We start from the raw sequence: 26,988 nt of genomic DNA, 5'->3' as shown, positions 1-26,988 counted from the left end.
GTTGCCAACATTGTCTGACTAGCTTATGCAATAGGCCGTTCGTGTCCGTTGCTGAGCCGGTGTGACAGCACTGCGCAAAGACTGGTTGTGCTGGTGTCTGTTGCCAGCAAAATTGGCAATGCTGGATTGTATTACATAATGACTTGCGGCGTGTTTAGAGCATCCTTGTTGTCCTGGTAAGCCCTGTCACCCTCTGGCGCCCCTATGATGGGATCCTTCAACAGCATGTCCCTGAGTGGTCGATATCTTGTTGACAGGTTGTGGATGAAGGTGCTGTAATACGTCACTTTTCCCAGAAACAACAGGAGTTCTTCTGGAGTCGTAGGTTTCGGCGCATCTCGTACAGCTCGGATGTGAACGTCAGACTTAAGGATGCCTGATGTATCGATCTTGTGACCAACAGCTTCCAGGGCAGGTTCAGCAAAGCTCGGCTGAGCTTCAGGCCGTGTACACGAAAGCGCTCCACAGTCGCAGTGAGGGCCACTATCAGGTTTTCAAAACTGTCGGCAAAAACTATGGCGTCGTCAAAGAAACTTAGGACATTTGGGAGGTTCTGTAAACGTGTCACTTCACCGCTGTCAGATTGCGGGGATGTTGGCTGCTCCGTAGACAGCACGCGTTGGGCGGATCAGGCCATGGGTTGGAGTATTGAGCGTGAGGGCATGACTGAAATTCATCGTCAACCTCGAGATGAGTGTACGCGTCCGTGGCGTCCAGGTGGTAGAAGAGGGTGGCGCCACGCATCCGGTTGAACAGGTGCTCCACTTTCGGAATCGGGTGTTCACAGATGATGATCCCCGGGTTTCGAGTAGGTTTGTAGTGACCCATAATTCTCAACTTTCCGTTCTTCTTCACGACGACATGAGATGCTGATGCCCACTCTGAGTATTCTACTCTCTTGTAAAAATCAGATTCGATTTTGGCATCGATATCTCTAGCATAGGTACCTCTCAGGGCCACAGGAAATTCACGTGCTTGGGAGAAGATAGCGCTAGCGCCATCCTTCAGATGCATCTTCGCTGGTGGGCTTGACAGCTTCCTGGAGGTATCGCTGAAGACATCCTGGTACTGGTTGACGACGGCATCAAGTTCCTTTAGCTGGTCCAGGAACAGAGACTGCTTAACGGAGAGTAGATGGATATGTCCAGTTCTTCCAAACATTTGCTCGAAATTTATCTCTCGTGCGAACTCAGGGATCTACTGCCGACCAATGAGCGTCTCAAATTCATCATCGATGATGTAGAGGTCAAGGCTCCTCGAGTTGGTGCCAATGGTGACGGTGACAGGCAACTTGCCGATGCAGTTAATACGGTGGCCAGTGTAGCTCGCAATTTTTCCGATCAGTATTCTGCAAAAGAAAGCTTGGTTTTATCACACCTAACCTCAATTTGCTCATCATCGAACAGGGTGCACCGGTGTCGAGTTCCGCCTTGACGGTGGTTCCCTCTATGTTGATATCTTTCAACTGCTTCCCTGGAGACTGTATTGCTTCGACGACCTCAACTTTGTTGAGATGATGTATGGCATCAATGCTGTTGGCTGGTTGCTCTTCTTCGGTCACGTGATTTGTCTTGCGCTGTTTTGGTTTGGACCTACAAACTTTACCACTGTGACATTTCTTACCACACGTCCGCAAATCAGCGTTGAGGAAACTGAACTGACTGCGTGGATGGTCCCCGCTGCACCCAGCGCACGACGATGACGGCAGTTCACGTGGCGTTCCTTGATTGGCTGGATGCGATCCTTGTTGAGGCCTCGGTTGGTCAGATAGCGGTAGCGATTGATCGATTTCTCACGACGCTATTGGTTGCAGCCCATCCGCGACAGTGGCTTTGCTTAGCCTATTCGGTTGGTTGAATCTGGTTTTAGGTTATGTTCGAGTTTTTGACCTCATCAGTAGTGTTCCGGGTGGCTTCGAGAGTGCGGGCTAACTCGTACGCAGCTGTGAAACTGTCCGCCTTTTTAGCAATAACTCCGTCGCACATGTCCCTCGACTCTAAATAAAACTTTGAGCAGTTGTTCAATTAGCATGCGGCCTCAAAATTATCCATACAGTGTGCTGCTGCTTCCCTTAATCTGAGAGTGAAGCTGGCGATCGTCTCCCCTGCCCTCTGCACGACGCCTCGGAATTTTATGATCTCTGCATATTTATTGGCCAATCAATTTCGACTGGATTTCGCTGTATGTGGTAGTTTCCGGGTTGATGGGGCTTATGAGGAACGTTAAAGCATCGTTGGGTTCGGCGCCCGTGTAGACACGTGCGTACTGCTTGTGTTCTTCTTCTGGAACCTTACTCAGAACGAGCGCCCAGGTGAACCGCGTGATATAGTCCCCTAAGTTGGTCCCATCGGCAGCTCGATATGCTGGCATCGAGAACTGTGGTGGTCGATGCTGTGTTTCTGACGCTGACTCGTTCCCGGTGCCACCTCGCGCGGTGGATTCCCTGAGAGCGTTGGCGATCATCCCAAGAAAGCCTGAAGAATTCCCGAGCATATTCCTTGTGACATGATGAAGGAGGGTGGTTCACTAATTTACTGATACTCTAACACGTGAGGTGTTGAACTTCGTTCGATAGGACGTGGTCGCGTTGAGGTTAACATTTGCACGAGTTTCACTTCACTATTTATCGGGTACGCGCGATGTTATTTATCAGTCTCGCTTAGGGAGGATCGTTCACTCGTTCACTAATATCCTAACCAGCGTAATGTCGAGCTTCGTTCAGTAGCACGTGGTCGCGTTGAGGTTAAGTTTCGCGCGCGAGTTTCACTTCACTTCACTTTTTCTCGATTGCACGCGACGTTATTTATTCATCTCACTTCTGACATCACTTTCGTATTTGCGGGTTAATAAATAACACAAACTGATTAGAGACTCCGTGTATTTAGAGGATAAAACTACAGTTAAGTACTGAGCAAACAAATCTCGTGGTTAGTAGCTGCAAGTCTCTCTATGTCCACCATACTACCAACTGTGGAGTGTGAAACACAACAGTCACAAACCTACCATAACATATCCAGACCAATGGTGGTGTCTCGCGGGATACTAGATGCCTAATGGCCACATCGCGAATCTAACCTGGAGACTTACGCCCCCCAAACCCTATTTGTTTCCCCTAGGCCAACGGTCTACTCTCGTGAAAAAAGTATAGACACCTGAGTTAATACGTTAATAAAATATTTATCCCACATGGACACAAGCTATACCAAAATTTATCTTATTTTATTCTACGTTTAATTATGTGGAGTAGATATTTTTATCGTGCCCAGTTAAAATTTAACCGCAGGCTGAAAACATGCGGGATTTTTTTTCCATTCCCAACGAAACGCTCAATGTGAAAATTCATAATTTTAAAAGTATTGATCTAATCTTTACCAAACTTTAATACATCTTAAAGTGACTTATTGTCGATTGGTATACCATGCTTTTATTCATATGGTATTTGTGAAAAAGGTTGTTGTAAATCTTATGAAACAACATTTTCTCATCACTGGGTGACCATAGCTGTGAAAAAATTAGGCTTGTTTTGAAGCTAATGAGAATGTCAGGCTAAAATTTAAACTGCCTTCTGTCTGCATGCAATTGCTGATTTTATATTTAATTGAGTGGTATTGAGAGAAGAAAGCAGCGTATCCGCTGAGCGGTGTTTTCCATTTGGCCTATTTGCCGTGCCAACGGAACTCTCACTGTTATGTATCAGCTTTGAGTCATGCAGACCTATTTCGCAATTAATGTGTTGTGAAAAAGTGGAATTAGGGAATAGCATGCTAAATGACGAAGATTGGTATTTTTCCGCATCACTCGGAACTTTAAAATAATACAAAACGTTTCACCAGATGAACCCATCCCGCCATTATTATTGATATCTTGAAGAGACGATACATTTCGAATAAGCCATATCACTTAGGCCCAAGTGAAGATAAATTTCAATGACCTGGTCAATAATCGAAGCCGGGACCTTTGTATCCGAAAACCAACACGCTTACCGTTCAGCTTCGGAGTCTGACAAAGAGAGAAGAATTTTTTGGCACACACTGCAAGCGGTTTAAATTTTTCCTGCCCGGGAAAGGCCAACGATGAAAGATATACTCAGAACCTTTACATTCCTTTAAGAACCGAGCAGTGAAAATTCTCACAATATCTTTCATTTTGCGCACGTTTCTCTTTGTTCTTGTAGAAGTGAGACATTTTGAAGAAACGATGACTTCTTCTTTACTTCTGAGGAAAGTAAGTTTCCAATTAATTCTGCGAAGTGCACTGATGCATTAATTACAAACGAAACGAAGAGACGGAACGTAGCCTAAATACGAAATATACTACGTAATTCTATCGCTGATATATGGAGAGCTAGTCCAATAAAGGTTTTAAACAACTAATGAAACAACAAATATCCACTTATTGTACAGCAGGGAACGCCCAATTGATGTTCAATCCGGCAACGTTTCTAGGGTTTTCAGGGCCAAGTGCACTGTTTTTGCCGGCCGGTAGGCTGTTTTCTTCTCACACAACCACCCAATTAAATGTAAATTATTATAAAACCAACAATTGCATGCAGGCAAAAAGCAGTTTTAATTTTAGCCTCACATTCTCATGAGTTACATAATAATCTGATTTTTTAAATGGCTGTGATCGCCCAGTAATGAGAAGATGTTGCTTCACAAAATTTACAACAACCTTTTTAATAAACATCAGATTAAATAAGAACTTGGTATACAGATCAACAATAAGTTACTTTAAGACATATTAAAGTTTGGTAACGATCAGATCAATACATTTTAAGTTATGCATTTTCAAAGTGAGCGCTCCGTTGGAAACGGATCAAATACCGGCATTTTTTAAATTTAACTTCTCTTATCATTTTGACTGGGAAGGATAAAAATTTCTACTCCACAGAATTAAACGTAGAATAAAATAAGCTAAATTTTGGTGTAGCTCGTTACACATGTTATGTGCGACAAAGGATATACTTGTTATTAACGAATTAACTCGGGTGTTTGTACAGTTTTCCACGAAAATAGTCACTAGCCGGATCTATCAAATCGAGACCTATGGTTTTGTCACTCCGCGGACCTAACCTATCCGGCCCAATGGTTTTGTCACTCGCTGCACCTAACCAATCCAGCACAATGGTCTTGTCATTAAGAATGCATAAGTTTGCAAGCCTGCCGAGTGTTACATTATGCCATCCGAGCCGCGCCATGTTGGATCTCTAACCTCACTTTCGCCCACCCGGTAGGTACGGAATTAGTTTTACCATTCTACCTTAGGTGTTACACATATTAAAATTTATAATCAACGGCAATGTTATTCATGCAATTACTCCAAAATTATTGTGATGGAAAAGTTCTTTAAATTGATTTGAAATCAGCACAAAAAATTCAATAAGAATCCCCCGTTGTACTTCTTTAACTTTCAAAAACTGAAATTTTGTTGACCAATATAATTTACAGTGACCAGTTATTTTAAGAGTTATTTATTACACTTTAAATGGCGCAAAATATTTGACAAAAATGTTCCATACTATTAGTAACAATTTTCATTTTTCAAAACAAAGCAGTCTTTGGCAGGCACATATGGTGAGAATCTTCCGATGGCGTTGGTCTCTTCTACTTCCCAAATTCCATGTTCTTTCCATAATATATTCAGTAACTTTTTAAAACAACTCTGTCAAACATTTATAATTATACCTACTTATAAATCACTCTTGACAGCTTTCTTTCATAGGAGGCAGCAGTATATTTTATTAACCAGTAGGCTAACTGAAATTAGAGTACAGGTACGTCATCATTTCGCACTGAAATTGACTTTGCTCCACATAGGACTATTGGTTCTGTCTCATATCATACATGCATAAACGAGTTTCGGACTCAGTTTACTCTTTCGTTAATTCCTTTTATAGGAATTGCAAAGATTACAGTACTTACGTAGCTATAATATCAGAAGCAGCTTGCCGGCGCTTGCGGTAACGAGGTTTCCCGTGGGTAAAGGGCAAATAACGATATCTGATCATGTGGTTGATCCGTTGTTTCATTGTTAAGAAAAACAGTAATATAAAGTATCCAAGTAATATGGGCCAATATACAGGAAAATTAAGGCTTTCTAAAAGCGTACAAATAACCGCAATTATAGTTGATACTGTTACGGAGTGCCAAAACTTAAACTCCGGAAGACGACGAATAAATGGACGAAATTCATCACTTGCACTCTGTGGAAGCACTGGTCCGTCGTCATCTGGGAAAAGTGCTGCAAGAGCTGGATCCGTCTGTGGTGTTAGAAATCCTATGAAGAGGTTAAGATGATAAATTCCTAGGGTATACGCGACGATATACCATCCTTGAAGTAGTAGTACTCGCAGATAAAATATGGCGATGAGAAACACAACCGAAGTCCAACGAAGTTTTACGTACGGTGTAACCTTATCCAGTGCATTCTGATACATTTGGGAAATTCTTCCTCGTATACCACAATGGGAACCCGTATCTGGATCACTTTCTTTCATAATTTGGGTTTTTATTGCACTTCTTAAGAGCTGAAGAGAACGAGCATTGTTTTTATTCTAAGAGGCTAGTATTCAATCACAAAAGTTTTACTTTATAGCAACATCTTTGAAGCACCTTCTACGCTGATCGTAGCAGAAAATCTCTGGACTAATAGTTTTATATGACGAAACAGACGTTCACTCACTACTGATTTTTGTTTACCACATACATTAACTGCTTTCATGTTGCATTGCAGTTTTGCCAACAGTGACGCAGTACATGGTTATCGGCCACTCAGCGTTGGCAACGTATATACACGTTACTTGGAGAAAGTAGTTAAGTGGCATCTTTTGGGGTAAGTTAGAATTAGATGGGAAGAGCGTTTACATTATTTATTATATTCAACATTCGAATACAATAAAATAATAATCCATGTTGTTTCACTTTAGTTAACCGTGCTAGGTTCCAAATCCTTGCTTCAAAGGGTGAAATACGTGTAAAATATAAGATAGGAATTTATTCTATGATCTTATAAATACCAAGGAGAATAGCGGTATAATTATTCTTTCACTCTATGTATGAAAACTTGAAACAAGCGCGAGTGTCTGGTGCAAGCAAAGCATGGCTGCTCAGCATATACTAGATGCTGTTGAGGAGGATGCTGCCGATTTACAATTTCCAAAAGGTTTATATAAATTATATTCAATTGACATATATATTATGCTTAGCTGTAGATCGATAAGAACTTTCCTTTTTATTTCGATTTGCTTACTGACAGTTTCGGTAGTTGAATAGGTTAGGTTTGTTATGTAGTTTATTTGATGAATACATGCCAAATTTCGAGTTGAAATGCCATTTTATGGAAAGGTAACGATTGGTTGATTTTCTCGCTTTTTTCGATCAAGCTGTCCTCAACACTTCTTGGCATTTCTGTAATTTGTAAATGTAGCTCAATACATTGTACATTTATAGGTGTATTTTTCAAAGCTACTTATCGTAAATACTTTCATCAAAAAAGAGGGTTTTAAAACATCAGAGAACGTCGTAATATTCATGTCATTTTATTTTCGAATTGACTCACATTAATACTGAACGTGACATGGTATCAACTTGTACTGTATGAACAAGTGTCCTCTAAACTTGTCACAGTTTCAGCATTCTGAATATTAGAGTGATTTTTTTTCTAACATGAAATTATGTATGCTAGGGACCGCTTTCTTACCACAGTTTGTTACATTAATTGTTCTACCGAGCTCGATAGCTGCAGTCGCTTAAGTGCGGTCAGTATCCAGTATTCGGGAGATAGTAGGTTCGAACCCCACTGTCGGCAGCCCTGAAGATGGTTTTCCGTGGTTTCCCATTTTCACACCAGGCAAATGCTGGGGCTGTACCTTAATTAAGGCCACGGCCGCTTCCTTCCCACTCCTAGCCCTTCCCTGTCCCATCGTCGCCATAAGACCTATCTGTGTCGGCGCGTCGTAAAACAACTAGCTAAAAAAACATTAATCGTTCTAGTTTGTACCAGCATGTTGTGTAGTGTTTTTCGCATTATATGTGGTGACACAAATTGCAAAATAATCATACTTTTGTCGGGCTGATAGCTCACGTTAGTAGAACGCTGGCCTGCCCAGCTCAAGTTGGTGGGTCAGTCTGACCAGTCCAGTAGTATTTGAGGATGAGCAAATACGTCAGGTTCATGTCGACAGATTTACCGACACGTAAACGAACTCCCGCAGGAGAAAATTCCGCTCCCTCAACATCTCTGAAAAGTAGTTAATGAGACATTAACTGGAATCATTATAAACATACTTTTGGATGAACTGTTCTTGAGTTCCCTCATATATCACTGTTAGTTGTGTTTGTAGCTTAATATTTCTAACCTGTTCATCATGTAATTGTGGGAGCTCTTCAATTTCAGAAAGGTATCTCTCGACCCCTGATCATTTATTGGATGGTTATTTTTATTATATTTATGGCACTTACATTGGAGCCTCTGTGGCTCAGGCGACTTCTCACCGCTGGGTTCGTTGGTTCAAATTCCGGTCACTCCAAGCAGAGGCAGGACAGTTTTTTTTCTCCAGGTCATATTTCATTCCAGCAACACACTCAAATGTCATTTCATTTCATTTGTCAGTCATTAATCATTGCTCCAGAGGAGTGCGACAGGCTTCCCAGCCGGCTTGGTTCATTCCATCCCTGACCCGGTCACTGACTGGAAAACAGGTTGTAGGTTTATGGCACTTACTCACATGTCGTGCATTTATAGCATAGTTTGAAGGCTGTATACTCTCTCTGGCTACTGCCATGCAGCTACGGTTTGGTTGAAGATATCTGCACCAGACTTAGTTACCCTGTAGCTTCCGTCGTGCGATTTTTAGACGTTTATACAGGGCTAGGTTGATAATTGGCACGTTATTTAATTTTTCTTTGAGTGAAGCCATTGTCGTCTCCCTGTTAACATAATGTGCTGTATGTTTATTAATCATCAACAGCAGTTGGAACTGAATTTGTACCGGTAGTAAAGTTCTTTGGAATTGTATTTGCAGAACTGCACTTAATTATAAAAACCAGGACAAGATCTGGATGCCCTTATGATCTATGTGGAGAAGATATACTTTGCTGATGCAGATATTTTGTCTCATTCTGATGTAGATATGTTTTTATAGAATATTGTTAGAAGGTTGTTATCAAGAAGGTTTTCTGGAGTGTGATCTGAAGATTAATCTGTTAGGTCATCAGCCCAGAGGCTGGTTGGATCTCCAAATAGCACCACCAAAGGCTATGCAGTTATAGGAAAACCACAAAAACCAATGGCAGTACCTAAATGAGGCGTACTAGGCAAGACGAGGAGTGAGGTAGTTTGCCATTGCTTTCCTCACTGGGCCAGGCAGTGCTATTGTAGCACAACTGACCCTATGAGCAACACCTTTCATAACACTCAGACGCACTGGTTGTGCTCTGAATGTCATTACTCAGCATGACCCACGTCCCAGCAGCTTCCATATTGTCACAGCCATGGGACTTCATTGGAAGCTACACTTTGCTCTGGCCTGTGCCAAGAGATGGATGCAAAAGTACTGCATCCATCAAGAAATGACAGCAGGCAGCTGAAGATTAATACCAGTCTGAATCTAAATTAAAATCACCTTTTGAGTAAATGACCTGATATTTGCACTGGATTTGTTGCACATGATAGGATTGTATTGGTAGGTTGTTGGGTCTCAGAAAACAGATCTCGCGTTTTTATTAAGTTACTGCTTGTGAATTCTATTCACAGGATCTCAACATTGGTCCCAAGTGGCTCTGCCCAGGTTTTGCATTGATGGTCATTCCCCCCCCAGATGTTTTGATGTGGCTATCCGGAATAAAATTTATGATTCTGGGAATATTTCTAAATTGCATACTACGTACTCTAGCCACTTTCCTCTCGTGCTCACTATAGATGGCTTTGGTGCTCTTGAGGTATGGTCACAGGTCGGCCTGTTTTGAAACAAACTTTTAACTGCTCACAGTAAATAGCATGTTAATACTATTTTTCATATTAAATTACTTCATTTCTGTGATGTGTTGAAGAATTAGTCTGAGAATAGATTTTGTCACACGCTACAACAGAATACAGCAGTCTGAAAGAGAAAGGAATGTAGGATTGTGGTAGCACCAAACAACCGTACCGTACTAAGCCCTTCCTTCTGTGTTAGCTGTCGGAACAGTTCTTTTAATATTACCACTAAAGGTTACAAACCAGTGGCCTAAACAGGTGAATAGTCTATTAACCAAGCAACACTAATGACCTAAACAGACCCACGCTGTTGTTCAGGGGACACTAGAGGCCTGTAGGCTGCTTTGTGGCTCTAACCTGGGAGCTTGCGCTCTTTGACCCTCTTTGCTTTCATCCAGGTGTAATTCATTTTTTGTCCACACTCTAACATAGAATTTGCTGCTGTGTAATTTTGTTGTTGTGTAGGTTAATGCGTCAATGATGGAGGTCCTGTTTACTGAATTCTGGCATCGTCTGAGCGATGTCCTCCCAGATTTTTAATGTGTTTTTTGGGTACCCACAATCAAATCTGTATGGTGCTGTGTTAAGCAATAATACTTTCATAGTTTAAAAGTTTGTTGCATCACCTAGTTGTGAAATATCAATTCAAAGACAATTTTTGGGTGGTTATATTCAGTTATTGGCAAATCAGATGCAGTTACCAAATTGTTCATCTGTTAATAATGTTACTACGTAGCCTATTTTTACAGTTTTTGTAGATTAGATGCTAAGATGCCAGAATTTTGTTCAACGGGAGTTCTTTTGCATGCTGGTAAATCTACCAACTCCAAGATGGCATATTTCAGCACCTTAAAATACCACCAGACTGAACGGCAATTGAACCTGCTAACTCCAGGAGATAGTGGGTCCGAATCCCACTGTCGGCAGCCCTGAAGATGGTTTTCCGTGGTTTCCTATTTTCACACCAGGCAAATACTGGGGCTGTACCTTAATTAAGGCCATGGCTGCTTCCTTCCCACTCCCAGGCCTTTCCTCTCCCATCGTCCCCATAAGACCTATCTGTGTCGGTGCGACGTAAAGCAAATTGTAAAAAGAAAGAACCTGCTAACTTGGGCTCAGAAGGTCAGCGCTTGATTGGGACACAAATCATACTTCTATGAATTCGAACAAAATAATGATCACATAAACCAACTTAATTTTTATGAATAATGTAAGTAGATGAAAAACACAGGATTAGCTTTGAGAGAGGTTTATACACATATTATTTTTGTTATGGTGTTATCCGTGGAAGGCACAGGTGAAAGAAGGTGCAGGCTGAAATGGGTCTAACTACAAGTCTTAAAGATGAATTTAAAATTTAAATAAAGGTTATATTTTCAACAGATAACAACATTTAACAATTTTCACTAGGTGAAATAACAAAGAAAGTCAGGTACAATGCAACTTTACAAAAGAAAGCACAAGTTAAGGGGTCTTTACAAATTCTGGGCTACGAGCCCAAATTCGTCAATCCTTGAGCTCTCAGCTCACAACCACAAAATACCAAAGGGCAGAATGCCCCTAATTACATGGAGCAATCAAAATGTCAAGTCTCCCCGAGGCACCTTTCAAAATACCAGAAAGAGCTGACCCGCTCTCAATCTTTCAAGCCTATTAAGAGGCCATAAACGGACTTTACTACAAACTGCCCTCAAGGCTCACTTATAAATAAACAGGGGTAACTTGTACCCACTCTACTGGGCCTAAAATGAAAAATAATAGGTTACTTTAAATGGCCCTAAATGCAAAAGGAATGGAGGCGTGAGTTAACTCTCCTAAATACACATTTTAAAACCTAAGAGGCACTAGGCCGATTACACAGGGGCTAATCCCAATCTGTGGAGGTGACTAGTATACAAAATAAATTTAACACATTAAGAAGGAAGAGAAAAACGGTTACGAGAACATAGTCGCCTCAAATTAAAAAATGAAGGGGAGCTCGAGAGGGTAAAGCACTCTCTATCCCCGATTTACAGTTGAAGAAATTTGTAGTTTTTACATAGATTGAAAAGGGATTTACATTTTAAAGAGATGGGTTACATATTAAAGGTTTCGAACCTTCCCCACGAGTTAAATTGCTGAGCTAGCAAGAAAAGATGTTAAACGGTTATTACCTTGTTGAAGATCTGTTGCCCGAAGAAAGAGGTGCTTCCCGCCCCCTGCTCCATATCCACATGCTAAGCTAGATGTTATTGAAGTGGCGCGGAGACAAGAAAATCAGCAGTTTTTATACCCTCGAGGAAAATTCGAGACCTTTCATGAATGATAAAGACCCGCCCACAAACGTTTATTGGCTAACAGCAAAAGTTACACACAAATCGATGAAGAAACACCTTATTGGTGGGAAATTAATTACATAAATTTAGGATTGGTTAAATTCAAAACAGGTGGAAAGAAAGCTTAATATTGCCAACCCCCAAATGAAAGAACAAAATTTAGTAAAGACAAAACTTATGAATACAAAATTTCTCCAAGAAAGTTCATTGCACCGGGCGAGTTGGCCGTGCGCGTAGAGGCGCGCGGCTGTTAGCTTGCATCCGGGAGATAGTAGGTTCGAATCCCACTATCGGCAGCCCTGAAAATGGTTTTCCGTGGTTTCCCATTTTCACACCAGGCAAATGCTGGGGCTGTACCTTACTTAAGGCCATGGCCACTTACTTCCAACTCCTAGGCCTTTCCTATCCCATCGTCGCCATAAGACCTATCTGTGTCCGCGCGACGTAAAGCCCTTAGCATTACTCACAAAGTTCATTGCTTCACACCAGAGTGCACTATCATAGTTTTTTAGTAGAAACATCTGTTAGAGAATGTCCACACTTCTTAATCAACAAAAGCAAATCAAAAACACCCAGTGACATCTTCTGATAAACAGTAGAGTTGATTCAGTTGTTACAGTTCAGGGTTTCTCCTGTAGAGAGGTACTTTAAGGCGGAAAATTCAAATTTGCAGCGTAGAGGTGTACCAACCGATTCAGTTTTAATAGACTTTCCTGGTGTTATGATGCTGTCAGTTTATCTCCTTGCCCTACACTGCTTTGATGAATACTGTTCACACTGTATGCCTCTTGCATGAAGCAATCTGTGGAATCATTCTCTAAATCTACTACTGCTACTACTACTACTATTATTTATTTTTCCATATTCTCTGAATCCTCTAGGACAGTGAATAATTCATCACAACTGTATGGCTGAGAGCATCATAGAAGAAAAGGATGGTTCTCTAATTATGCTCTGAATATGAATAATTTAAGCGGATGAGGCAGTCACATTCTAAAATATTTCTATGCAATGTATGTTGATTCTCCACAAGTAAAAATACAGGCCCTGTACACCAACCTTAGTAACATTATTAAGGAGTAGAATTTATGCAAATCTTACTTGGAATTCCTTTTAGAGGAGAGATGTGTTCATTGCGATGTCCTGGAACTCACCATTCTGCCCCCAGAAGTACATTTACTTTTATGAACTAATGAAGAGCAGCATTGGGTATTGTCCATTGCAGAAGTAGCTACTTGTATGATGTCATTCCTGTCAATCATAGTAATTATATTTTATTACCAACCCGGCAGAATAAAAGCACAAATATACCTGATATAGGCGGTGATGTGTCGTATCGGACATACAATGCTCTGCTATCGTCCTAGGCCAACTGTTATTGCCCTGGGACATTGTGTGTTTTGAAAAAAATATGGAAAAAAAAGTTGTAACTGTAATCACCTCATGCCAGTCTGTTATAAAAAATTATTACTGTTCTAATTCAATTTTCCACCACTAGCCTTCATAGAATGCACTACTGTCGCCCTACCCTAACCAGTGCAGACCAATGGTGTTTACACAAGAAACTAGAGGCTTAAGGCCACCATGGCTCTCTACCCTACCCTATCCAGACTAGTGGTCGTGTCCACCCGTACCCTAACTAAGCCAGACCAATGGTCTTGTCCACCCCTATCCTAACCTATCCAGACCAATGGTGTTTACACAGAAAACAGTCTTGTATTACTTTAACTTCCATTCTTTCCTCTCCTCCTCATCTTAGTTCTTAACTAGAGAGGTTGGCAGCCCTGACCATGTCCTTTGCGAGAAGTAAACAAAACGCAGTCACTCCGCTTGGAGCGGAGGCACTAATATTGGTGAGGACTGTCTGTAGAATTTATCCAGTTTTCCTTTGAATCCAGTACTACTCTGTATCTACAGTAGCTGCCAGTTTGGTGGCCATGATCGTTAAAGACATAAAGTGTAACATAGTGGTTAGCCAGTTTGAGTCCCATTGTTGGAAACAAATTTCACCACCAGAATGTTGGCTGGCAGAGTGCTCAAGAACCTCTACATTAACTTCTATTTTTAATTCAAGAAAAGTGTTTACTTTTTGCCATTTTTGTGTCGGATGATGATGTCATGGACATATGTCGAAACCGGTCCCATAACATATTAAATATGTTGCTACATTAATTTGTGCAACAATATTATTGTATTGAATAGGTGGAACATCTTTCTCTTTTTAGCATTGTAATTATTAGTTCAGTACGGATCAGTGATTAAGTTTTTAACTTTAAATGTAGAAGGGGTTGCCGTGAAACAAGCTGTAAGTAAGTTTCGTTGAGCACCTGAATCACAAAACAGGATGAGGTAACAACTAATAGCTGAATGAAGAGGAGACACATAGATGTACCACCCGGAAAAGGTATGACAGCTTCAGATTTTGACACTGCAGAGAAGATTCCTAGCTGTAGTGACACCAACAGGAACTATCGTTCAAAGAACAGTAAAGACACCCGAATAGAGGATTCAAGTAAAAATGATGATGATATCTGTGCTGAATGAAAAGAGATTTCACTCCATGAAGAAGAATCTACTTCTGACTGAAGAACTTCCTACTCGCAAAAATCGTACCTTCGAATCTGATAAGACTATTGGAACACACGTAATCGTAATATTAAAAGGCAAAAACTGTCCCGGAACTGTAACAAAATTTTCAAGTGAGGTGCAGTTGTCAGTGCAATGGATAGCACTGGGATGTGGCCGGATATCAAGGATAAAATCTAGAAGCAGATGACGAAATATGGTGTAAAATTAATCCAGCCATACAAAGAGGAATACTTGAAATCTATGACATACCAAAACTCACAAAACACAGCGCAATGTAAACAGTTTGTAAACTATTCTCTCTTGAATGATGCAAATATTTCAAGTGTTTATATCTGAGGGATTAAAAAATCTACAGTGTTTTGTATTATTATTATTATTATTATTATTATTATGGTTGTGGAAGAAATTCTCTTTTTATATTTAGCCAAAGTCTTAAGTAACCACTTAATGGGGGTAACTTTGTGACATCTGCACCAAATGTGGAAATGCAATGATAAAAGGGATGGTGTCACAAAGTAGCCCCACCTAACGGGGTAACATTGTGACAAGTTCTTATTGAAATATTGAGTGATTAAATGCGAATATACGTCTAAACATTGTTGCAAAACATGAATAAAGGATGGAGCATACAGTAATATAGGAAAAAACTTAATACATAATGATATTATTCCGATTATATTGAAGAAATCGTCAAAACTGTCACAAAGTAACCCCAGTTTACGGCATTTCATAGCCTGTTTAAAAAGCATTGTTACATCTAAATATTTAAAATCAACAATGTGATATATTGGTTGTCAATATGGATCAATTTACTATAGACTATTATGGTTAAGATTATATCAATTACATACCACATAATAGAGTATCCCCTTACAAGTCTTCCTAGCCCAAAGTTTACAACATTTTCTTAATACTACTCCTTTGTCGGAAGTCACCCAGAACAAACCGGGCTGCTTTCCTTTGGACCTTTTCCATTTCTGTTAATTATTAGTACTGGTGTGGGGGGCCGATGACCTTCGATGTTAGGCCCCTTAAAACAACAAGCATCATCATCATCATCAGTACTGGTGTGGGTCCCATACACTGAAACCATACTGTAATTGTGGTCTTACCAGAGACTTACACGCCTTTTCCTTTACATGCTGACTACAACCCGTAAATACTCTCATAACCATGTGAAGAGATCTGTAACCTTTAATAACAACCTCATCAACCTCATTAATATTATTACCCCCAATGAATTATTGCAGACACGTCAGTAGCAAAAACCAATAGTAGTTATGATGTTGGTTTTTGTTGTTTTGAGGTTCATCAGTCCTGTAACAATAAATATGACTTACTGTATCCCAGCAAGTACTGGAAATGTTCTCCTTTAGCCTGTAGATAAGTGTTATAGTGAGATATTTCTGTTTAGCCTGTTTCTTCGGCATCTGGTATTTTCGGAATTTCTCTGAGTGAAATCATTTCTACTGTACAGGAGTTGGCCTACTTGTGTACACTTTTTCCTATAAACTGACTAAATATTAATGTTTATGACTGTCAGATCAGGACTAAATATTAATGTTTATGACTGTCAGATCAGGAGAATGTGGTAGCCAAGAAATCTACTTGTATAATTCTGTACTTGTAAACATTATTCACTGTACCTTGTTGAATTGTTCTCTGTTCATGCAGGAGCTGCATCTTATTGGCAGTGTCCAACTGTCTTCTTGTATTCAGTCACGGAAAATTCCATTAAGAAATCTTTGTAATGGATCAGAAAACTGGTTGAAAGAAAAGCGTTGTGGTTTTGTTGCTGTAATAATATGCTGAATAGCAAATATTGCGTCATGGAATGCAGTTTCATTAGATTAATGTTGGATTCTCATGTGTCCACCACTATTTATATAGCAAATTTACATGCCAAACCAGAGAGCGGCGCATGATTCAGGGTTTAATTTACTTCTGTGTGCCTCATGAAAATTGCTGTAATGTGTCTTCACAGCTAGGTGTCAGAGGCTTTTGTATTTAGGCTAAGTTACTTTATTAGGCTTATATTTCTTTTTCATAGTTACCTTCTGTACAGAAAAATATGAAACATAAATTGCTGCGTGCTAGTTTCATGGAAATTATTTTAGTCTTTCTCAAGTTTTCTGAAGCTGGCTAAACAGTCTTTCTGTCATGTTTCTAGAAGCTTTCCCTCTGTTGAAAATGAAAATCCATATCTGTTTCCAGTTTCAACCAGGTCAGGAATGGAATGTGGCTGGCTGCCAAAGCCTGTTGCACTGCTCTGGGGCAATGATTAGACTGACAAATTAAATGAACTGATAGCGGAGAGTGTTGCTGGAATGAAAGATGACAGGAACAACCGGAGTACCCGGAGAAAACCCTGTACCGCCTCCGCTTTGTCCAGCACAAATCACACAGGGAGTGACCACGATTTGAACAACGGAACCCAGTGGAGAGAGGCCGGCGTGCTGCTGCCTGAACACGGCGACTCTGGTGTCGTGAAAGAGTCGACTGGAGAGGGGAATGGCGCTCTGTTGTCTTCAGTGACAAGAGTAGGTTCTGTCTGTATGCAGTGATGTACACGAGTACAGCGTAGACCTGGTGAGCGACCTATTCCGGAGTGCATTCGCCCATGACACCCAGGTCCCATCCGAGGCTTTGTGGTGTGGGGGTGGCATCAGTTACAACTCGTGGTCACAGTTGGTGTTTCTGCAGGTAACGTAACAGTGCCTTCTACAATGCACAGGTTGTTGTGCCGTAGGCCTACTATTGCCATTTGCTCGAAAGGAAGGTGCTGTGCCTCTTAAGCAGGACACTGCATGTCCACATACAGTTGCTGCGGCGCAACGTACTGTACGTGGTGTATAATAGCTGCCCTGGCAGGAAGATCACCGGATCTCTCTCCAGTTGAACATGTATGGGACATGAAGCATAGCCTGCAAAAAAACCATTGCAAAATTGCATTAAAAGTGCAAGATGCTTGGGAAAATCTATCACTGGATGAAATTCAACATCGTTTGCATGCACGAATATATGTCTGCATTGTTGCCAGAGAGGGGTACACTGTGAATTGATGCGATTGTTTTGGGCACCCTTTATTGTGACGTGTTTCATTTGGTCTGAAGTATACTCTTGCAGTGGTAAACTACCTGTCATATTGCTTGTGAATGAAATGACTTTGTTCTTGAGGATGTTACAGGTTTTTTTTTTTTTTTTTTTCGTCAGTGTACATTTATAAAGGTGGTTAATTAATGGAGGATTGCATATTAAGCTTTGAAAGGTAGAACAGTCGATTATATAGGGGCAGTCAAATGAAAACCGAACACCCGCCATAACACACATTCCGTGCGAAAGGTGGCAGCACTGTTGTTATGTATCGATACTGCCTTCGCTGTGGTAGGAAAACTATGTAATGGCAACTGAGAGATGCACGCTGTTGTTGGGTTATGTCTTTATTGGTGCACGAACTGATGTAGTGTGGTCGTCCAGCTGTAGAAATGGAGGCAAGAAGAGAAGTGCGTTTCGTTTTCTGGTGGCTGAGGGCGCTGGAATATGTAAAACTCATTGTTGCATGTCTGTTGTGTATGGCAAACACTGCATGTCCGAGTGGCATAGGAGATTCCGAGAAGGGCGCATATCATTGCAAGATGATGCGGGTGTAGGATAGGCCCATCGAGCTGTTACTCCTGATGTGTGAGGGCGGATTGATGGCCTTATCTGGGAAAATCTACGAATCATGGAGGAAGAAATTCATGTTCAGGTCGGCATTAGGCGTGGCTCTGTGCATGCTATTATCAAACATAATTTGCATTTCTGAAAAATTTGCGCGCAGTGGGTTCCGTGTCAACTGACAGAGGGACAAAAGATTGACAGCATGCATCATGTCTGAGTCATCCTTCAGCGGTAGCACGAGGAAGAGTATGTGTTTCTGTCCCGTATTGTAACGGGACGAAGTGTAGTCCCAACATTTCGAACCCGAGGACACACCTCAAAGCCAACAATGGAAACATCGCAATTCTCCCCCACCAAAGAAATCCAAAGCTGTTCACACAAGTTCCGGTAAAGTCATAATAACCTTCTTCTTTGATTGCAGGGGCCCTCTGCTTGTTGACTTCCTCGAGCATTGAACCACAATGCACAGCGGTATGAAGACATCAATAACGAACTTCATTCCGGTTCCATATTGACTTCAAATATCTAAGATGAAATTCTAAAAGAATTTAATTATATAAAGTCCACCTGTTCAATAAACTTCTGCCATTTAATAAACGGTCTGTTTAAAAAGCTACACACCGGGCGAGTTGGCCGTGCGCGTAGAAGCGTGCGGCTGTGAGCTTGCATCCGGGAGATAGTAGGCTCGAATCCCACTATCGGCAGCCCTGAAGATGGTTTTCCGTGGTTTCCCATTTTCACACCAGGCAAATGCTGGGGCTGTACTTTAATTAAGGCCACGGCCGATTCCTTCCAACTCCTAGGCCTTTACTATCCCATTGTCGCCATAAGACCTATCTGTGTCAGTGCGACATAAAGCCCCTAGCAAAAAAATAAAAAATAAAAAGCTACATAGTTGTTTAAAAAATTACCTAGGACATGTTTCAACCTAGCCTAGAGGTCATCATCAGCTAAAATAACAAGGACCGAGCTCGATAGCTGCAGTCGTTTAAGTGCGGCCAATATCCAGTATTCGGGAGACAGTAGGTTCGAACCCCACTGTCGGCAGCCCTGAAGATGGTTTTCCGTGGTTTCCCATTTTCACACCAGGCAAATGCTGGGGCTGTACCTTAATTAAGGCCACGGCCACTTCCTTCCCACTCCTAGCCCTTCCCTGTCCCATCGTCGCCATAAGACCTATCTGTGTCGGTGCGACGTAAAGCAAAAAAAAAACAAAGAAGACACAACAAAAACAGTGATAGCCTACATAAAATATCAGAGATAAAATACAATCAACAAATGCAATGGGAGTTTATGTTAAAAAGTACATAGCTTCATTATTAAAAGTACATTCAACAAATACAATGGAAATCTGTTAAGAATGTACATGGATTCAAACTTGGACGAATTTAGTTGTAAGCGTGGGTCCAACTGTATTTAATACAATACTTGGTTGGCTGGAGGAAATACTTAAAAGAATTATGAAGACAGTTAGATGTTGTTCTAATTTGTCATGTTTCTGGGAACGGAGTGAAGTTTTTGAAAAATCCGTTATATTGCATCACGGAGAATACAAGTATATCCAGGATCTGAAAGTGGAAACAGAAAGCCTCCCCTCACCCGCCGTTTCTCCCTCCCAGTGCAACATCGCAACGGTTTTGCAGCTCTTCATATTATCTTTTACTCCTACGTCATTTATCGTTCTCATACTCTTGTTTTCTGTCACACATGAAAGAATACCCGTGTTTAATTCTAAGAACATCGCTGGGATAAGTATGCTGTATTTGGAAGTTCTGGAGAAGTAATAATGTACCTTATCCATAACTGGTGAAGCTACTGGTTCTGCTATAATAGAACTGGAAAAGTTATCTTCAGCATTTTTTATTTAGTTTTTTTCCTGTTTCTGCTTCAGTGTGATGTACATCAGTTACTAGAATGTAATGATTAAACTTACTGGAATGTAACAATTACAATTTTATTTCAACAAGTAAATTAAAAGTGAAAATTACTTTTTTAAATAACTGTTAAAATTAAAAATTAATAATTTTCATGAAGTATTTTACAAATGAAAATTACTTCTTTTTAAATTAACAGTTAAAAGTAAAAAAAAATTCATTGCAAATAATCAGATTACTCAATTGCTTCCCAACTCTGTTCATAACACTAGCCTGCAAAATGAAACTTTTTTTGTGCAGTGAAAACAAAACTAGGTGGGTTTTATGAATTTCTTAATGCAGAATTTGAGAAAAAAATTAGTTTTGGCGAATCACGTCTGGTTTGGTGGCAATTTTACAAAATATTATTTTGTTCTTACGTAAAATTGTTGATACTTAGTATTGATTAAATTTGATGTATTAATGTAAATTTCAGCTTGCAAAACCTAATCATATTTTGCATGCATTTAATACACATAAATGCTGCTTTGTAAGCAAGTAGATAGTATGTATTATATTTTTAATGTATATTGAAAAACGTGAAACTGAGGCATAAAGCGCCTATTTAGTTTCGATTGTACAGTGGCTTTTAAATTAATATAACCGTACCTTGAATAAAAATTGCATGGTTAAACATACATAGTTTTGTTACTTACATTATGTACAGGTTAGATTCACACCTCCGTCTTTTCCCGTTTTCCGTGGAATTTCTGGGTTTTTGAAGTTCTTGAATGATCTCTAGAAGGGTCGTCTCGTGCAATCGACCAACAGTAATCGGCCATCATATTCACATCCCAACGTCCCTGATAGCGTCGTTCTGCATCTTTGAGATCCTGGTAAAACCTTTCACCTTGTTCTTCACTGACAGCTCCTAAATTTAGAGGGAAATAATCCAGATGCGAAGCTAAGAAATGAAGCTTAAGGCTCATATTACAACCGAGATCCTTAAACTTTACCAACATTTTCCTTACAATTTCTTTGTATTGAGGGTCCTTAATGTTGCCAAGGAATTGAATGCGTTCCATGCCTTTCTCAATTTTGGTCATTGTGTCTGTGAAAATTTTATCCTTCATCTGTTTATGAATCTGTGGTCCATCAAATACGCCTTCTTTGATTTTTGCATCTAATAATGAGGGAAATTTAGTGGATAAATATTGGAAGCATAGGCTACTTTTATCTAATGCCTCGACATACAGTTTCATCAATCCAAATTTGATGTGCAAGGATGGAAGTAGAATTTTTTCACGGTCAATAAGACTTACATTCAAGACATTTTTGGATTCTGGTTGTAGTTATTTCCTTTCTGTCCAATTCACTGTATCCCAATGTTTATCCCGTGCCCTGCTATCCCATTCGCATAGGAAACAGGGAAATTTTGTATAACCTTTTTGTTCCAGCAACAATCCGATGATCTTCAAATCACCGCAAATTTGCCACCCATGCTCATGATATTTAATTTTTTCAAGCACCAACTTTAAGGTCTCGTATGTTTCAGACATTTTTGTGGAGTGTGCAAGTGGACGGATGCCAGAACATTTGTATTATGAAGCAAAAAGCCTTTAAACTTATTTTGGAAGAGTCAATAAAAAAACGCCAGTTACTAGGATCATACTCTTTCTCTCCCAATCGACGTAGAAGATCTGAAACATCCGTACAAAATACAAGTTCATCTTCTTGAGTATAATACTTTCGGACTGTTATCTTTGAAAGGAAACTGCTGTATCAGTCCATCATAAACATTGCATAAAGGCTGGGGCAGCCCCATGTCTGTAGATTTACTGGCACGTAAAAGAACCCCTGCGGGACTAAATTCCGGCACCTTAGCTTCTCCGAAGACCTTAAAAAGTAGTTAGTGGGATGTAAAGCAAATATTATTATTATTATTATTATTATTATTATTATTATTATTATTATTGCTACTGTGTAGAATGGTGGTAAAATGCCCAAATTTCTAGGTATTCTACCTTAGATTTAGGGGTATAAATGATTTGCATTTAAGGATATTTAGAAATCCTTGTTTTAAATGTACAATATTCTGAATAAATATTCTTGTTCTAAAGAAGGTGTGATAGTTCACGTCAGTGTACTTCGGTGATATGTTTAGGGAAGCATTTCTGTTGGGTTGATAAAACTGCTTACCGAAAAACATTTGCTTATTTTGTACTGTCTTTGTACATGAAAGAATTGCGAAAGTACAAACAAGTATTGAATCAAGTTTTATATATATATACTGTAGCTCTAAATAATAGTCTTCTTCCTCCTTAGCTTATCACTATTGTTAGGGTCACTGTTCCTAAATATCCTATTCCATTTCTTCCTGTTGAGTGTGTCGTCCTTGCATAGTCCCTTCTCCCTCATATCCTCTGCTGCACATTCCCTCCATCTCTTCGGCCTCCCTCTTCCTTGTCTTCCCTTCATCTGCAGGCTGTTTACCATCCTTCCACATAGTTCTCTCATATAAATTATGGTAGTAACCATAAATGGGCGTGTTTTCACATAGTGTTGGAACTTATATTTTAAGGCTGTCTTTTTGTACCAGTCTGTCAAGTTCTTTGTTGGTCTGGTACCCTTTAGGTTTGATTATTTTCAAATGATTACTCTAACACTTTTAGGTAATCATTTTTTTGTAAGACTAATTGGTTAATGCATAAGAATGCTTGATTGAAACTTTTCTACATAATGTTGGCATTGATATAATCTGTCCAACATTCTGGGGTGAATTTGAAATAAAAATACAGTAATTACTTTGCAGCTGTTATTCATTTAAGATTTAAAAGGGAAGGACGTACACCTAGAATGACACATTTTCTCCTCTGGTTGCAGACTGGCCCAGTATGGTGGTACAGGAAATGGAATCTCCTGGCCCACTGTGCTACACCTGCGGTCTATCCCTGAAGGAGCCTTACATTCGTTGTGCTGAGTGTTATGAGATTAAAATATGTCCTGGTTGCTTCTCCTGTGGAGCAGAAGCTGATCCTCATAAGAACGATCATAGTTACATTGTGGTGCAGAATGACTTCAATTTCTTTGAAGGTTCATCATGGACCGCTCGAGAAGAATTGGAACTTTTGGATGCACTACTGGAATGTGGGCTGGGTAACTGGAGTGATATATCTCGACGGGTGCAGACACATTCCGCTCAGGAGTGCGAGAGACATTACATGAAGAATTATGTTGAAAATCACTACATTCCTGAACTTCCACAGTTCAGAGAACCTGTTTCAGGTGGAACTGGTCCTATGCCTTTTTTTGATTTCAAGCTAACAGACTCGGATGACCCTCCACGATACGTACCTAGTTCTAGCAGCTCTCGAGCAATGGCAGGATACAATGCTGTTCGTAGTGATTTTGAGATAGAATATGATAATTTTGCCGAGGCTGATATTTGTGAACTGAAAGCTGATACTTTTGATGACGAAGATGAATATCAAGAACTTGGTAGGGCCCTGCAAGCAGGAGTTGTTGCAAGGTATAACGAGCGTCTAAGGGAACGAGTCCGTCGAAAGAAGATCCTTCGAGATCATGGTCTTATTGTTATACGCAAGACACTTTCCTGGCTGCAACGGTATGATTCAACAATTACACGATCTATAGTTGAAAGGTTATTTCCGTTTATGAGACTTGTTAGTGATGAAGATTTCACTTTAATTTTAGAAGGCCTTCATCATGCTGGAGAATTGCGTCTATACATGGCTCGCTTACAGGAGCTTCGTGAGATGGGTTTGACTAGATTTGCCAGTGGTCGTATTTATCAGCAGTTAGAACAGCACCGTGAAGAATTTCTTAAGGAAAGACGTTCCTATATGTCTAATCCAGCATATTGTTGGCAGAGTGTTTCTGACACAGGACTTGTACCTTCTCTACCAATGGTTACTTCGCCCTGTGGTCCAATGCGACGCCAAGCACCTCCTCTTGATATCGTTGGCTTACCTGGATATGAACATTTGTCTCAAGCTGAGCGTCAGCTCTGTTCTACTGCAAGAATAGTTCCCGAGTCATACTTGACTTTCCGAAGATTATTGACTGCTGAATACAAACGTAATGGGGGACTGAAATTGGCTCAAGCCAGATCTTTAATTAAGATAGATGTGAATAAGACCAAGAAACTGTATGATTTTCTCTTACAAGAAGGTTACATACAACAACCACCTTGAATCAGATACCTAACATGGAATTTAGTGTTGACAAGGCACAAGCTGATCAGCAAGACAGAATGTCTTTAATTAGATGTGTATAATTTTTCAGCTATGTGGCATTGGATGTTTTTGAGGCTATTTTATCTTAACTCATTTGAGCAACCAAATTGTCATTGGTCCACATAAGGTCATATTTTGTCATTCTTGGAAACCTTTCTGATTGTAGACTCGGAAACTACTAGGAAATCCTTATACATGGTTTTCTTTTGATGAGTATGTTCATACCATAAATTGAAGGTTCAGATTGTAAGCAAAGTAATGTTGCAGAGATTTAGTTCGAGGATTTCACTAACAGTTATTACTAATTCTAACTTGACTAAGAACGTTTAAGAGGTAATATTTCTAAACAAAAATTGAGAAAGGTATGTATATTACGCATTGGATTTTGCATTTATAAGTTGGATATTTTCAAAGGAAGCAGACACAGTTTGAAAAAAACTGGTAAATATCCCTTTTCCTGCAAATTCTTGTGTATAACGAGTCTTGGCCCTGTTGTATAGCAGCAGCACTGTCACCTTGGATGGCATTATGCTGGTATCCATGTTTTCATAATAATCACTGGTTCTTCACGTAGACATTTCTTTACAACATGTAAAGAAAACTTGTTTATTTTTTTTTTCAAAATGGAAGAAAGTTATCCCTAGAAAGGCTAGAAAATGGACTGTTTACACCAGGCAAATGCTGGGGCTGTGGCTTAATTAAAGCCATGGCCGTTCCCTTTCCATTCCTAGCCCTTTCCGATCCTACTGTTGCCATAAGACCTATCTGTGTTGGTGTGTTAGTACGACATAAAGCAGATTGTAAATGAAGAAAGAATAGATTGAAGAATCAGAAACTATTTGATTAGAACACAGAATAATTTAAAGGCTGCTAAACGTAGGATACATTTGCTTGAAACAGGTTTTTTTTTTTTTGGATGTAAAATTAAACGCTAAATTTTCATCTCTCGGCAAAAAGCAGGAAATTTTAGTCGATACAATGTTAAAGAAATGTTAATTTAAAAAAAAGGAAAACAGTAGTGAGTTTCTTTTGAATCCTCTACTTTTAAAAATGGTCTCCCAGAGGCACTGCTTAAATTGTGAGTTGCTGCCTTTACATTCTGAGGCTCACTTAAGAGAACTGGCGAAGGCGTTAAATGCCCTTATGGTATAAATTATGATATACTCACATCTGCTCATTTAGACCCTAACTTATTCCAACATTTTATTGGCATTTGAGCTAATCATTGCTTCAGTAAATCAGTTGCTAGTGGGATAAATTATCAGTATTTTTTCAGAGGGTTTAGAAGGTAGTGAAACAACTGAAAATTTCGCACAGGATCTCAGCTTTCTGATTGACGCATTAAATGCATCAATTCCTACACAGTCATTGTATAAACGATCAGAAGCTTATGAGAGACCATATTACATGGCAGAACATTCTTTTAGAAGATTAAAATACATTCGCTTCTCAAAAAAAAAGTTGGAATATAGTGGGACTGTAGAAGGCACTTAAGATTGTGTCCGACAGTTTTACTTGATAATGTACCTGTTTCACTAACACTTAATGTTATGGTTCTACTAAGAGTGATGTGATTGGAATGATGGATTGGAAAGTTTATACATTGTTGCGAGTGGAAATAGTAATTGTCTTGGCAAAACTGTCGTTTGCTAATAGTTTCTGGAGAGATTATATTCCTTGAGTTTTTGGATGATTTAAATGTAATTACAGTGAAATCGTTGCAGTTAGGATGCTGTGAAGAGCATGTGTTCTGTTTACTCCCCAAATTTGTATTCCGCTACTTGAAATGCTGATTCTTCTTTTTCTTCTTCACAAAAGAGCTAAGAAGGAAATTATCTACCTCAGCGAAAGCAAAATCATCTCACAATTACCCCCAAATTGTCCAGCTGCTGCAGTGCGATTTCATACTTCTAATTCCATACGTTAAAAGAATTTCGTGTGGCTATTTCTAGCCGAGTGCAGCCCTTGTAAGGCAGACCCTCCGATGATGGTGGGCGCCATCTGCCATGTGTAGGTAACTGTGTGTTATTGTGGTGGAGGATAGTGTTATGTGTGGTGTGTGAGTTGCAGGGATGTTGGGGACAGCACAAACACCCAGCCCCCGGGCCATAGGAATTAACCAGTGAAGGTTAAAATCCCCGACCCGGCCGGGAATCGAACCCGGGACCCTCTGAACCAAAGGCCAGTACGCTGACCATTCAGCCAACGAGTCGGACATTCCATACGTTATGGTATTAGTATAGGCAACTGTTTGTGGTGAAAATTTTTGCCTAATTTCATCATTTAAAAAATTGATATGTTTTTTGCTGTTTTTATTTTATTTTGCCAATTTTGCTAAAT

General features: G+C 39.9%; 2 protein-coding genes and 1 pseudogene across 2 annotated transcripts in view; 2 read left to right on the top strand and 1 right to left on the bottom strand.

Moving 5' to 3' along the window:
• Window positions 1-5,614: 5,614 nt before the first annotated feature.
• LOC136875548 (protein RER1 pseudogene) lies at window positions 5,615-6,436 on the bottom strand (annotated as a pseudogene).
• A 168-nt stretch (window positions 6,437-6,604) lies between these two features.
• Polr2D (RNA polymerase II subunit D) overlaps window positions 6,605-26,988 on the top strand; it is a 72,777-nt gene continuing 52,393 nt past the window's right edge. Inside the window, exon 1 of the mRNA XM_068228341.1 lies at window positions 6,605-6,831. The gene's annotated coding sequence lies outside the window, so the exon portion shown is untranslated. The remainder of the gene's footprint in view (window positions 6,832-26,988) is intronic.
• Window positions 7,092-26,682, top strand: Ada2a (Transcriptional adapter 2A). Its single transcript, XM_067149922.2, has 2 exons — window positions 7,092-7,161; window positions 23,276-26,682. The coding sequence occupies exons 1-2, from the start codon at window positions 7,098-7,100 to the stop codon at window positions 24,604-24,606; spliced, it is 1,395 nt and encodes a 464-aa protein (XP_067006023.2). The 5' UTR covers window positions 7,092-7,097; the 3' UTR covers window positions 24,607-26,682.

This window comes from Anabrus simplex, chromosome 6 (assembly GCF_040414725.1).
Source record: "Anabrus simplex isolate iqAnaSimp1 chromosome 6, ASM4041472v1, whole genome shotgun sequence".
NCBI classification, from domain to species: Eukaryota; Metazoa; Arthropoda; class Insecta; order Orthoptera; family Tettigoniidae; genus Anabrus; species Anabrus simplex.
This window is presented reverse-complemented; position numbering and strand designations above follow the sequence as displayed.

Excerpts from the sequence above, each read along its gene's own strand:
- Ada2a (XM_067149922.2), top strand. The coding sequence starts at position 7,098 with ATGGCTGCTCAGCATATACTAGATGCTGTTGAGGAGGATGCTGCCGAT. Across the intron at positions 7,162-23,275 it reads CGATTTACAATTTCCAAAAG|ACTGGCCCAGTATGGTGGTA; the intron begins GTTTATATAAAT and ends CTCTGGTTGCAG.